Source organism: Martes martes, assembly GCF_963455335.1.
Source record: "Martes martes genome assembly, chromosome: 10".
Taxonomy (NCBI): Eukaryota; Metazoa; Chordata; class Mammalia; order Carnivora; family Mustelidae; genus Martes; species Martes martes.
In genome coordinates, this window is record NC_137898.1 from 13,433,882 (window position 1) to 13,448,575 (window position 14,694).

General features: G+C 38.8%; 1 protein-coding gene across 1 annotated transcript in view; it reads left to right on the forward strand.

Annotated features, from left to right (window-relative positions):
• The window catches only part of LOC308351081 (olfactory receptor 8K5-like), a gene marked incomplete at both ends in the record, with an annotated part of 48,614 nt that extends 35,359 nt beyond the window's left edge, over window positions 1-13,255 (forward strand). Inside the window, one exon of the mRNA XM_080816562.1 lies at window positions 12,464-13,255. Coding sequence (XP_080672688.1) covers window positions 12,464-13,255 — 792 coding nt within the window. The remainder of the gene's footprint in view (window positions 1-12,463) is intronic.
• Window positions 13,256-14,694: the final 1,439 nt, after the last annotated feature.

The following is a 14,694-nucleotide window of genomic DNA, read 5'->3' on the forward strand; positions in this document are numbered from 1 at the left end:
TAAGGCAAACCCGTTTGGGGTGGCAGCCTGGGGTTTATATGGACTCGCTATGGCTAAGAGGCACCCAGGTGTCCTCTGTGATGTCCTCTGACTGGTCTTTCCTTTGGAGGGACACCACCCTTTGTTTGTTTGTCTTTATGCCAATGACACAGGGAGGGAACACACAGGGTGGCCAAGAGAGCCCCCCTGTTCATCATGGGAGGAAGCTCTTTAAAACCTACTGTCTTAGAGTGTATGCTCAAAATTTTAAGAAGGGATTCTCAGGAGACTATGGGATGAAAACATCTGGAAAATTAGGCACATTATGTGAATTGGAATGGGCCAACTTTGGGGTCAACTGGCCTGCCGAGGGGCCCTAAGACCTACTCACTGTCCAGGTCATTTACAAAATTATGGCCGGGACTCCCAGACACCCTGACCAATTCCCATATATTGATTCTTGGCTTCAGATAGCCCAAAGTCTGCCCCCATGGGTCCAATAGGAAGGACCAAAGTAGGGAATTTGTAACCCAAGTAAAAGAGCCCAAAGGCTGTAAGGAAGCAAAGCCTATCAGGGAGGCCCGGCCCGGGGGCATTGGCGACAGCAACATGAATGAGCTCTGCACAAGGATGAACCCGTCAGGAAGTGTGGGGACCACAGTCCTCTGACCCAGGGCCTAAAGCTGAGCTGCAGAAAGCCCGTGCTCCTGCTTCTTGTAAGAGGCATGTGTGGGGAGATACCCGATTTAGCAGCTCTGACAGCCCACAGGAAACTTGATCCAGACAGAAACAGGTTGTAAAATGACAGGAGCTCTCACATTTACCTTTAAGAGAAAGTGGGGGAGGCACCTGAGTGGCTCAGTCAGTTAAGCGTCTGCCTTCCACGCAGGTCACGATCCCAGGTGTCCTTCAGGATGGGGACTTTCAGGAATATTCCCACGCAGCTGCCCAAACTCCTTTGTTTCAGGGAAATTCCCTGTCTTCTCTGGCCCAGTATGGATTGTCTATCCCCCACCCCCACCCCCACCCTTGTTGGTGGGAAAACATGGCATCTTCTCCTGAACCCTGAACCTTTCTCTGCCCCCTGGCAGCACTTTGTCTCTTTCGCCTCCCCATCCCCCTTTTCCTGTTTCTGCACCACCTTGGGTGCAGCCTGCATTACTGGCTTTTAGACCATCTTCAGTGCCTCAGGCACCACGGCTCTTCCCTTCACTGTCAAGGAACAACAAGAGCACCCCAGGACCTAACACCACCCACTCCAGATTTCCCCACGTGTCTCAGGTGAAAATTGACCATGGGGAAGATCCTGGTGGAACATAATTCAGCATTTAAACTAAGTTTGTTGGTTTAGTTCAGACAGATGTGTCTTTTAAGTTATCAGTGGTAAACATGAAACTTTTATTCTATTAAGGTTTACTGAAGGTCCTACAACCTTGTATTACCTCTGTTCGGTTGTTAGTAAAAGATGAATAAAATGTAATTGTCTCATCAAAGTTTTCATGGGTAATTGTTAAAGTAGCTTTCAAAGTCTTTGGTAACCTGAAACTTAAATTTTTGGTTGGATGACAAATGGAATTAAATTTGTTGGACATCTAACATGTTTTAACATCTGGGTCTTTTCCAAATGGGATAAAGTGCTAAAGCATTGATTACTGGACATAGGTTTGTGCTTTTGACTTACTGCAAAGAACTAAGAATATTTAAATCTATTGGTAAATATGTTTTGTGCTTAACTGATTCACAGATTTGCCGTTTAAGAATTCTGGTTTAACAGTTCACAGTTGGTTACTCCTTAGTCTTCACTGGAGATTAAGTTTTCTAAAGAGTACAAAATTCTGCTAACTATAACTAAGACTGATGGAAATAAGGGAAACAACTCTGTATGTGGAAAAGTAGGAGATATGTAAGAAAGATAAGGAATGGGAATACAATTTGTTGAAGGTAAGAGAAGGTAATTTTGTCCTAAATGAGAATGTTTGTTTGGAAAGAAACAGCTTGGGACAAAAACCTGAATGCAAAAGAAAGTTGTAGAAGGTTTGTGATGGGAAATCTTTGGAAATGAATTCTAGGTGTGGTCAGGATGGACTAGGATTGAAATGAATTTTATTTTTTTAAAAGTTTATTTATTTATTTATTTGACAGAGAGTGAAATCACAAGTAGGCAGAAGTAGGCAGAGAGGCAGGCAGATAGAGAGGGAGAAGCAGGCTCCCTGCTGAACAGTGAGCCTGATGTGGGACTTGATCCCAGGACCCCGGGATCATGACCTGAGCCGAAGGCAGCGGCTTAACCCGCTGAGCCACCCAGCTGTCCCCTGAAAAGAATTTTAAAAAGACACTGGTATAGAAAGTTGATTTTCTCTCTGTTCAAAAAAACAAAGTATTCTCAATTGTTGGTCTCCCCTTGATAAGGAAATGTAAATAGTTGTTTTCCCCCCATCTGCTTAGAAAAACCAGTTTCTATGTCTTGAGTTTATCAGGACTTTAACATCCCTAATGCTATGTAGGCATGTGCTTTAAAACTTTCTAAGGTTTAAATAAACTTCCCTAAGATTTAAATCATGAACAAAGTCTTGTTGACTAATTAGGCTTGCTTGTTTGGTATGTAACATTCTGATTCTGGCTGTTGAAGTGTTATGTATCACAGAATAACTGAGTTTCCTTGTCAATCGGATCATAGTGAACTCTCCTATCAGGTCATTAACCATGTCTATTCTGAGTCTGTCACTTAAAATTGTCCTAATTCTCTTGTAAAGTGAGTTATATCTTCAAAGAGATTCACATAAAGGACTTTTAGGAGAGATATAGGAACTCAGTATATTAAAAATCCTAAAACTGAAATGAGTAAGAACTTCCAGAACTAAGAAGTTGCATTCAGACTGAACAAGAATCAGTAACATGGGACTAAATGAACTAAAAAGATGATTATAGTTTTGTGATCCTTGTTTGAAAAACATTGCTGGTTCCTTAATGTTCACTCTTCCTGATTAAGGAAACATAAGAGTTCTATGATCTACAGAAACTTGATATAAAAATCATTTGTAAGCAAACTAAAGCATGCAACTTTTCTCTCTATCTGAACCCTCTGAAACTAAAAACTAAACTAACTAAACTAAAAAGGTCTCCATAAGTATAACTTCTTCCATGGCAATCCTAGTCATTTGCATAAGTTCAGTAAGAATCTGTTCTCCTGTAACAGGACACCATTAGAAACATTGGTTATTTTACCAAGGCTTTTACTGGAAAGTCATATTTGAGAAAGACATGCATAGACTCAGATATGACCAGACAGCTTTAAGGAGCTAAGGTTGACTTTATGAAACCTGGAGCCATAAAGCCCTTTGGAACTGTTGGCCTGATACCTTGCTTACAGAGGTCCCAGGAACCTCACCAGGTGAGTAAAGAATGTGACTTCCTGGCAGGTACAGGAACTCAGGATATTTTGGAGACCTCATGAAGAGGACTCTGCCCAAATCTTAGAGGTATTACAGGCATGTCTGATGACAGGTATGTGGCTTGGCTTCTGGCCTGGAGAGGCTACTAAAAGTTCAACCTAGATATTCCTTATAAAGTTCCAGCAAAGCAGATTCTAAAAGATCTATATGATCACTCACTGTTCTTGCTGATCTTATGTAAATAATTAGGCCAGGTTGGTTAGAACGGGACTTGTTTCTCGAGTAAATTAGTCTTGACTTGGGTATCTCTGGAAATGAGGGTTATTTTAGAGAGAAAATTGTTGAAATAATACCCACCTTTGTGGATATTAAATTCTGGATTTGATTTTCTTTAAGTGTTTGTTGTTTACCTAAGGCTAGACAACTTGAGGTAAAATTAAGAGAAATCATCACAGTAACTCATACATACACAATCTTCTTGCTTATTATTCTGTGGGGATAAAAATAACAGGCCCCCATGGCATGTGATTAAACAACTGGAAAATGGGACTGATTCCCCAACAATTGTGTAATGTATCACCTTGACCAGTTCTGTGTGAATGGGATAATGAAATCATTCCCTAAAAGCCAGAGCCTACCCCACTCCATAGGGTTAACTACGGACTTGTGGAGATAATGGGTAATACCACTTTCTTTATGATTGCTAGGGTAATGCACTTGGGGATAGCCTTATCTCCTGAGACAAGTTTTCTCCCACTTGCCAGTGATCTTTTGTAATTAGAATGTTAATACCTCAAACAAAGAGCTTAATGTTATTTTTCAGTTATATTTATCCTTGAAGCCACCTCTATTGAAGTACAATTGTAAACAAAGGCTTTAGCTAAGCATACAACAGTGCTCCTGGTGAAAGGACCCTCAAAGCTCGCTATGGAACAGGACCTGACTGTAATGATGTCACATCAGGTCCAGAGGATCTTAGAAACCAAAGGACGCTGATGGACGATGAAGGACAACTTACTAAATATATTGATAGAGATGCCTGAATAACTAAAACCTGTCAGATTTTAAATCCAGCTACCTTTATGCCTGGACCTGAACGTTATACTTCTCCAGAGCATAACTGTTTGAGGTCGTTGATATTGTTTATTCTAGTCAAATGGATTAAAAAGATTGTCACATCTATAATTCACCTCAAAGACTCTATGGCAGACCATACTCCATAGTAAGTAGGCTTAGAGGAGACCTCGAACAGATTGGAAACTTAGAAGTGTCCCAACACCTCCAAGCCCTGGGAAAAACTCGAAGACACATCTCCTGAGAAGCTTTAGAAAGGACCCCCTCCAACCCTGGTGGACAGGGACCCACACTGTTGTTTTAACCACCCCAACTGCCCTCAGGGTCTTAGGTGTCACCAAATGGGTCCACCACTCTAGAGTAAAGAAGGTTCTCACCAGTTGGATGAACCACATCAGTGGAAAGCCCAATCAGATTCTATGGACCTGCCCTGGGTCCACCTTTGATGAGATCCCACCGACTGATGGACATCTGTTCACAGTGGTCCCTGGCTTTTGTCAGCATGACACGGACACCCTCACCTCAGGAGTTGGACTTTACATTGCTGCCCCTTCTGATTGGACTTTCTTGCAGAAACGTGTTATTGTCATTGCTTATCGGGCAGCCATAGGAACCTTAAGATGGATTGCTAAATTCATAGAAAATACTGTTACCAGGCAAGCCACTGCCCAAATGCTAGCCTTGCAGGGCCATTACAATAGATGATAATGATGCCCTCTAAACTAGGTGTTTAAAGGGGCATCAAAGGGGGCAATGATAGGGAAAAACTGTGCTCTAAAGATGGCTGACCAAACCAGCAAGGGAATCCAGTCCCTGTCTCAAAACCCTTCCAGGTTCTTCTTCCCTTCTCCATTTCCCACACTCTAAAAGTACTAAGTATGTGGAAGTAGAAGGGTATAAATTCCCCTCTCTGCTTGTGCTGGGGCTCAGACCTTTGGAGAACAACCTCCTCTGAGCCCACTGGTGTTAAATAAACCTCTGATCCTCCAAAGTCTCCAAGTGCCCCTTGGTTCTTCCACCAGGATCCAGTCCAGGTTCTGTAACAGAGTGACAGTCCTCTAGGAACTTAGCTGTTGAGATGTTAATACTCTGTTAAAGGCAAAAGGTAATCTTAGCTTAACATTATCCCAACCCCAGTTGGTAACTATTGACCTTTCCTAACAATAGCAAGGCCCTCAGGATCCTGGAAACCTTGTTTCCAAAATACCTGGGAGGCTTACACTATTTCTAACCCCTTCCAACTCGAAAGTATATAATGGGCTACTCCTCATGACCCCGGTTGCTCTTTCTGCCCACAGATCCTCTCCTGTGCTTTAATAAAACCACCTCTTTGCACCAAAGACATCTTAAGAATTCTTTCTTGCCTGTGAGCTTTGAACCCTACTGTCTTTCCTACATCCAGAAGGATGCTAAAAATCAGACTGATAAGGGGAAATTGGTAGCATGTGTTTCCTCAGGAGTTTTGTCAATCTCTGTAACAGGAATCTTGGATTTTAATAACTCTGCTACTGAAATAACTGGAAAATTGTTAACACACAGGTAACAAATGTTTTCAGGTATTTGGCAAATGGTGGTTCAGGACTCTGATCTAGAGAAAAGGGGCGTGTTAACTGATTCCTAACATGGGGCAGTGGTTGGGGCACATGGAAAACACAGTAGTCAAGTTGAAAAGAAAGCACAAGATGAGATCAGGAAGGGCTGAGTGCTGGAATGTGGGAGTTAAGTACAGGATTAGAAAGACCTAAGCAGAGGAATTCAGCATGGAGTTTGAGACTTCGGATAGCTTCTGAAGTGCACATATTAAGGTGAGACCCCATAATCCCAGGTCAGGAACAACTATGAGAGAAAAAGAATCTACCAGGGATCTGTATGATGAAAGTGAGTGATTCACACAGGTGAGATACATTCAAATTCTGTCAAACCTTAGTGAGGAAACACTGAATATCTAACTTCTAGTGCAGACAGCAAAAGAGAGAACTTGCCCCAGAGGAGAAGATTCACTAAACTGCATTGTAACAGAGCTCAACACTAACTCTCAGAAGGATTAAGTCAATTTGCAAGTAAAAAAAGTTTGCTAAAATGCAACATTGTTTAAAGAACAGTTCCCTACTCAGGGACCCCTGGGTGGCTCAGTCTGTTAAGTTGTCTGCCTTTGGCTCAGGTCATGAACCCAGGGTCTTGGAATGGAGCCCTGTATTGGACTCCCTGCTCAGCAGGAGCCTGCTTGTCCCTCTGCAGCTCCCTCTGCTTTTGCCTTTTTTTTTTTTTTTTTTTTTTTTGTCAAATAAGTAAATAAAATCTTTAAAAAGAAAATCCCTACTCAACTGCAGAATGTTTGCAATGTTTAGCATGCAAAGTTATATTTCTCTGCAGGTTGAAGAAGCAGGAAAAAGTTGTCCATAACCCCAGGAAAAACAAATCATCCGTACTAGACCTAGGAATAACAGAGATAATAGAATTAGCAGATAAGGGCAGAACTAGCAGCTAAGGGCTTTAAAACAGTTGCAAATATTTGCAAGAATTTAAAGGCAAATGCGGACATTAAAAAGAGAAACAGGAATTATGATAGAGAATCTAAATGTGTTACCAGGGGCAGGTGGTAATATCAGACATGAACATTTTATTGTTCACTTTTTAACAGCAGACTAGACCTTGCAGAAAAAGAATTAGTGAATTTGAAAACAAGACAGTAGATTTTACTCTTAATCAGGTTGCACTAAACATCCACGGTTGGTAGGATCTCAGCTCAGGAGACACCACCCTTGAGGTAAATATTATAGTAACTCATTGCATTACAGTAATGATTACAAATTTGCCATATGAAAGAACAAGGCATGTGTATCAGTCCTTTAAAGATGAGACTTTGTTTCAAAACTTCTACTTGTCAACCATGTGACTTTGGGCAAATTATATGAGCTTGGGGTCCTCTGAATATGGGAATAGTAATATCCATCTTGCTGAGATTAAATGACATATTTTACCCAGTGGCCACTGATATATTTGTATTTGAATAATAAATTCAAAGAAAAAATCCCGTCTGATTATGATGTTATTTTCAAATTTATCCACGGTTTTTGAAACTGTTCCAGTTTTACTGGGCTAAAGCTGATGTCAAAGTATTTTCCGTTGTTACTGTAATCATTGGCTCGTATGAATAACTGCACTTATATCACATAAGTCTCCATGGAACTATCTAGATCATTTAAGTTGTTTGTTCCTTTCCTTGAGTTGTCTGTTACATTTTTCACTAGGGAATATGTAGGGTGTCCTGGATAATTGGTAGGTAACAGACAACAATTTTTAAAAATTTCTCAGATGATTTGGGCATCATCATCTGGGTGAATTACATGCTATTTCCTCAGAGAGCATCACAAGGAGAAGAAAGCATAAATTGTCCCTACCCCAAGAAAAAGTAAAAGTAATTTGGAAGAAGAAAACCCAGTTCATTAAAGGTGAGTGGTTAGGACTTGTTAATTTTGATTATCACCTGAGTCTTTGCAATTTCCCATGACTCCTGACTTCTGACCATGGGCACTCTTATGGTGACTGACAGCTGATTCTTTCTAACACACCACAAAAATTCATTACATGTTTTGTTAACTGTACTTTCCTGGAGAGGAATGGTCTTTTTAGGACACTAAGTCCTATGTATTGACTGATGTCATAGATCTGTTTGATTTGTGAGAATCTATACCAGAATTTGGATATTATAAATAAAGAGAAGGTTAGAACTACCTGAAAAAAATCATCACTGGTCTCATTAACTAGAAAATATTAAGGTTAGGATTTATAGATAAAATACAGAATGCCAAGATACATGTGAATTTCATATAACAAATAATTTCAGTATATGTCTTATGGGATGTTTAATAATATTCTTTCATATAAATATATCCAGTGAAATATTTGAAAAATAATATTTTAAGATATATATTTCCTATGCTGTATTTTATAAACTACAAATAGTTGTAATGTGAGGACTCACAGGTATGAGCATGTAGACATTTTAGTAATTCATTTGTTTTCCCAACTGGGTTGCTTACTACTTTTTTTATTTGTGCAGAATGGGCTTTACAAACTGAATGAGTAGAATAACTTCTAAGAGTTATGAACAAAGTCCTGAACCTCAAATAACTCCTTACTAATGTTACCATGTCTAAAGATTAAAAAGTCATCCCTTTGCATACTTTTTATATCCCGTATACTCTGTTAGCCCTAAATAGAAGTATTTTAAATGTTTACATGATGATATTCAAAATTGATCATATATCTTTTTCAAAAAAGAAGAATGGACAGAGTATTACTATTTCTTTAAGATCTTGAGAGCAATTCTTTTTGATAAATACTCAGAAGTAGGGTTCCTAACCCTCTTACACTGTTGGTGGGAATGCAAGTTGGTGCAGCCACTTTGGAAAACAGTGTGGAGATTTCTCAAAAAATTAAAAATAGAGTTACCCTGTGACCCTGCAATTGCACTACTGGGTATTTACCCCAAAGATACAGATGTAGTGAAAAGGGCCATCTGTACCCCAATGTTCATAGCAGCAATGGCCACAGTCGCCAAACTGTGGAAAGAACCAAGATGCCCTTCAATGGAAAAATGGATAAAGAAGATATGGTCCACATATACAATGGAGTATTATGCCTCCATCAGAAAGGATGAGTACCCGACTTTTGTATCAACATGGATGGGACTGGAGAATATTATTCTGAGTGAAATAAGTCAAGCAGAGAGAGTCCATTATCATATGGTTTCACCTACTTGTGGAGCATAAGGAATAACATGGAGGACATTGAGAGATGGAGAGAAGTGAGTTGGGGGGAATTGGAGGGGGAGACGAACCATGAGAGACTGTGGACTCTGAGAAACAAACTGGGTTTGGGAGGGGAAAGGGGTGGGGGGTTGGGTGAGCCTGGTGGTGGGTATTATGGGGGACACGTGCATGGAGCACTGGGTGTGGTGCATAAACAATGAATTTTGGAACACTGAAAATAAAATAAAATAAAATGGGGGGGGTGAAGTGGGGTTCCTAGATCATATGGGGAATTGGTAACCAACAGGTATAAAGTTTCAGTTACTGCAAGATTAATAAAACTACAGATGTGTTATACAACAATGTGCATATGATTAACAATACTGTATTATACATTTAAACATCTTTTAGTGAGGTAGATCTCATGTTAAGTATTCTTACCGCAATAAAATAAAAATTAATATGAAAAAAAGAATGGTCAGGGTAACAGAATTTAGCCGACTTCCTAGGGAGATAATAAGTGACACTAAAAAGGGAGATAAATTCAATAAACTCACTAGAATAATTGCTAGCCACACATTAAAGATTTCAAAGTGGTAGGATTGGTACTGGAATTCTGAATTACTTGGTTAGCCCAGTGCATTTTCTATTCTGTGGGAAAATCCATGATAGCAGATTCTGCAACACTTGGCATTTATTGTGCAAGAGGAAGTACCCTGAAAGCTGGGTGAGACCCAACGGAAGAACAGCAGACAATATCATCTAGCAAAATGGGAAATAAATAGTTCAACAATCTCCCATATATCTTTGCTCCTCCATGCCCATTTCTGGGATTGAACTGCCTAAATCAACACTAAAAAGTAGCAGCTGAATTCTTAGAACTCGGCCAACTGCCACCAAGTATCTTCAGACTCCAGCTGACCTTGTGGGAGGGTCCCAGGAGTTCCCACCACTCTGTAGAAGGGTCTACCTTGACCCATTCAGACTGATAGTTGTGCAGGCTAATGCTAGACACCTAGTTACATTATAGTAATTCTAATCTCCATTTATCTGACTAGATATGTTCAACTCCAACTACTCTTCTAGTTGAAAATCGTGCTTACAGAATTCCACATGTTCTGTATGTGAAAGGAAGGGAATCCAAGTGGATTAAGCTAAAGCAGGTTCACTGTTTTTAATCACTCTGCTTCACTGACTTCCCATGTAAATTTTATGAAATGAAAAAGGAAAGACTTTTCCCTGAAATATTTTCAAATCAGTGTTAAACTCTTCATCTATCCCAGTCCACAGGTCAAGAAATAAGTTGATGGAATAAATGTTCAAGTAAGTATGTTAAATGCTTTATAGACCTTATCATATCCACAGTGGAAGAATTAATTTATGAATATAAGTGACTACATTAAAGGAAATATAGCATATAAAATTCAATATTGAAAATCCCTGAATATTGATGTAAATTGTATATTTTAACAAAAAGGGATCCACTTTTTTTTTTTTTTTTAAGATTCATTTAAGATTCATTTATGGGGGCAGTGGCTCAGTCAGTTAAACATCTGCCTTCTGCTCAGGTCATGATCGCAGGGTCCTGAAATTGAATCCTGTGAATCCTGTGTTGCTCTCCCAGCTCACTGGGGAGTGTTCTTCTCTGTCTCCCTTTGTCCCTCCCTTGCTCATGCTTTCTTTATCTCTTTCAAATAAATAGATAAAATCTTTTTTAAAAATCTATTTATTGGTGTGGAGGATGGGCAGAGGAGAGGGAGAGAGAGTCCTCAGCAGACCCCTGCTGAGCATGAAGCCTGACACAAGGCTAGATTTCAGGACCCTGAGATCTCCATCTGAACCAAAGCCAAGATTCAGACACTTAACCAACTTTGCCACCAGGCACCTGAGGAATGGACCCAAATTTTGTGCATTTTGAAGCTTATACAAATTTAAGAGTCTTCTTTAAAAAAAAAAGGAAATAAAAATTATGCATGTAAATTGAGGTGTAAATGTGAGTGTTTAGAGTGGAAAAGTAATATTAAAAGTTCACTTGTAGGGGCGCCTGGGTGGCTCAGTGGGTTAAAGCCTCTGCCTTCGGCTCAGGTCATGATCTCAGGGTCCTGGGATCAAGCCCCGCATCGGGCTCTCTGCTCAGCGGGGAGCCCGCTTCCCCCTCTCTCCCTCTGCCTCTCTGCCTACTTGTGATCTCTGTCTGTCAAATAAATAAATAAAATGTTAAAAAAAAAAAAAAAGTTCACTTGTAGTCAAAATCATCATAAAATCTATGAACATGTTTTTATTAATGAAATCTTACATACATCTCAGGCTATTGGGTGGTATGAGTGTTCTTAGAAGCTGTTCTTACACCAAAATAGATAGCACTATTCAGTGATGAATATCATTGATTTTGAAGCATAGATATACTCACTAACCATCAAATAAAGGATTATTTACTCAACCTCCTCTTTACTGGACCCCACAAATGCCTGCAGACATACCGATGCGTCTTGATATTAGCTGAAGAATGGTGGAGCAGAAGTGGGATTGGAGAGAGAAAGCAGACTTAATTGATCAAGGCTAAAAAATTAAAATATTTTACATTTTCAACTTTTACAAAGATATATCACTTTGTTAGTTCATTACAAAGTCCCCATCCAGGGCCTTGAAAATGCTCATGAGGGAACTTAAATCTCAAACTTCGTTAGTTCCATATTACTTCTGCTTCTTTCTTTAAGAATATCAAAATTTCCCCGGAATTCTCATATGAAACTGCAAGTGTACTAAAGGAAAATTATGATACCATTGTATAGAAGAAATAAAATCTAATAAATCTGTATCAACACTTATATGGCTTTTTAAAAATCAGTGGATATGTTCCAAATATTGTTGAATCTATTTAGAGTTTAATCAGCCATGTCAGTGCATGTGTTTCATGTAGATCCCTCCTGTTGAGAAGTAGAAGGGTCTGTCAATTCTTTTAGTTTCAAAATCAGACAGGGGAATTATTTTTCTATCCCATTACAAAGAAAAAATCTACATTCTGTCTGCAAACATTGTAATATGTTTAAATGATACTATGTGAAAGCAGATGGCAACCTCTCTGTTTCTTCCTAGAAGAGTTAACTGGACTAAATGGACCCACAGAATCTAACGTCGCTCACTGGGTTCATTCTGATGGGGGTCACAAGGCTGCCTGAGCTTCAGGTTCCCCTATTTGGGCTCTTTCTCATCATCTACACAATCACAGTAGTGAGCAACCTGGGACTGATCACCTTGATCCAGTTGGACTCCCGCCTCCACACACCTATGTATTTTTTTATCAAACACCTGGCTTTTATTGACCTTGGTAATTCTACTGTCATTTGTCCCAAGATGCTGGTAAATTTTGTTGTGGATCAAAATACCATTTCTTATTGTGCATGTGCCACTCAGTTGGCTTTCTTCCTTATGTTCATTATCAGTGAGCTTTTCATCTTGTCAGCTATGGCCTATGACCGCTATCTGGCCATCTGTAACCCTCTGCTCTACAATGTTATTATGTCCCAGAGACTTTGCCATGTGCTGGTGGGCATTCCATACCTCTACAGTACCTTTCAGGCTCTAATGTTCACTATTAAGATTTTTACATTGACCTTCTGTGGTTCTAATGTTATCAGTCATTTCTATTGTGATGATGTTCCCTTGTTAATTATGCTCTGCTCAAATGCACAAGAAATAGAACTGTTGATTATAGTATTTTCAGCATTTAATTTGATCTCTTCCCTGCTGGCAGTCCTAGTGTCCTACATACTAATTCTGATATCTATATTTCGAATGCATTCTGCAGAGGGCAGGAAAAAAGCTTTCTCCACATGTGGCTCTCATCTGACAGTGGTAGTTGTGTTCTATGGGTCTCTACTCTTTATGTACATGCAGCCCAAATCTGCCCATTCCTTTGATACTGATAAAATGGCCTCTGTGTTTTACACATTAGTGATCCCTATGCTTAACCCCTTGATCTACAGCCTAAGGAACAAAGAGATAAAGACTGCCTTCCACAGGGTCATTAAAAATCAATGCAAACTTTGCATCTAATATTCAATAAGGAATATTGTTATAATAAACTATGATAAAGGCAAATGCCACTTAAAAATCTAATAGATAAAATTACATTCTTTTTGGCTCCAGAACAGAGACTAATTATAATGTGCAAATTCTTTCTTTTATTTTCAACCAATATATTTATATATTTAGTTCATATTTTGGATCTTAATTAAATACACCCACCCAAAATATTCCTTGTTTTTGATTTAATGTTTCTCTTAATGTGAACCTCACATTTGTCCCACTAAAAACCCTTATTAAATGCTGCATCAGTAAACCAAGTGTGTGTTTGTTTCTGTCAGGGCTTTTTTGGTGGGAAGTGGTAGGTATCTTCTCAATCCTGTTTTCACTGTATTTTCTGAACCCACAACAAAGTATAAACAAAGTGAGTCTCCTGTAGATAATGTATAATTGGATCAGGATTTTTTTTAATCCATTCTGTCAATCCCTACCTTCAGAGAATTTAATTTATTTACATTAAAATAATTACATTACAAGGTCTTCTTGAGTTTATGGCCCAACATCAACCTGGTCATGCCTACAGTGAAAGTCCAGAAGGTGGTTAAAAGAATGAGCTTGGAAATGCAAGTTGAACAATTCCAGAGATCACACAGAGCAGGAAGACATGAGAATTTCAGAAAGCTGGAGTGTAGCATCCATGTTCAAAACCTAGGCATCCAAAGAGATCTCAGAGGTAAAAGCTACTTTAGACTCTTTTCTATTCATATAGTTTGGAAACAATCAAAACAAAACAAAACAAAAACCAAGTCATCCTTGTTTATAACATTATTAACATTGTTTAACATGGTTTATGACTTAATATTATCTGAGGAAGACACAAAATTATAGTACCGAATATAAAATTTTTAGTGTCTAATCACAAATACTATGCATATGTGAAAGCAGAAACATGTGACCCCACCAGGAGATGATTAAAATAGTCCTGAAATTGTGATGATAGAATTATCAAGCAAGGATTTTAAAAGATATTATAAATATGTCCAATATACTGAAAGATTTAATAAAAACACTCACATTTTGAGGATGCAAATAAAAATTAAAAATGACCAAGTGGAATTTCTATAAATTAAGACAATACTAGATGCAGAAAAATATATGTTGAATGAGAGTAGTAGCAGCTGAAAAAGAAATGACAACCACACTTAAACATATCACAATGGAGGCTACCCCAATGAAGCCAGAGAGGAAACAAAAATTGGATAAACACTAAGTGATCTGTGGAAAAATAACAAGCTCCACACTAAACAAGGGGGAAAAAGAGTATATAGAGCAGAAAAGCCACTGGAAGAAATGTCTAGATTTTTTTTTTCAAATTTATTTAAAAACAACTATATGATACATTTACATATAGGTACATGTTTATATATAGGCATATGATATAAGAAGCTGAAATTATCCTAAGCAGGGTA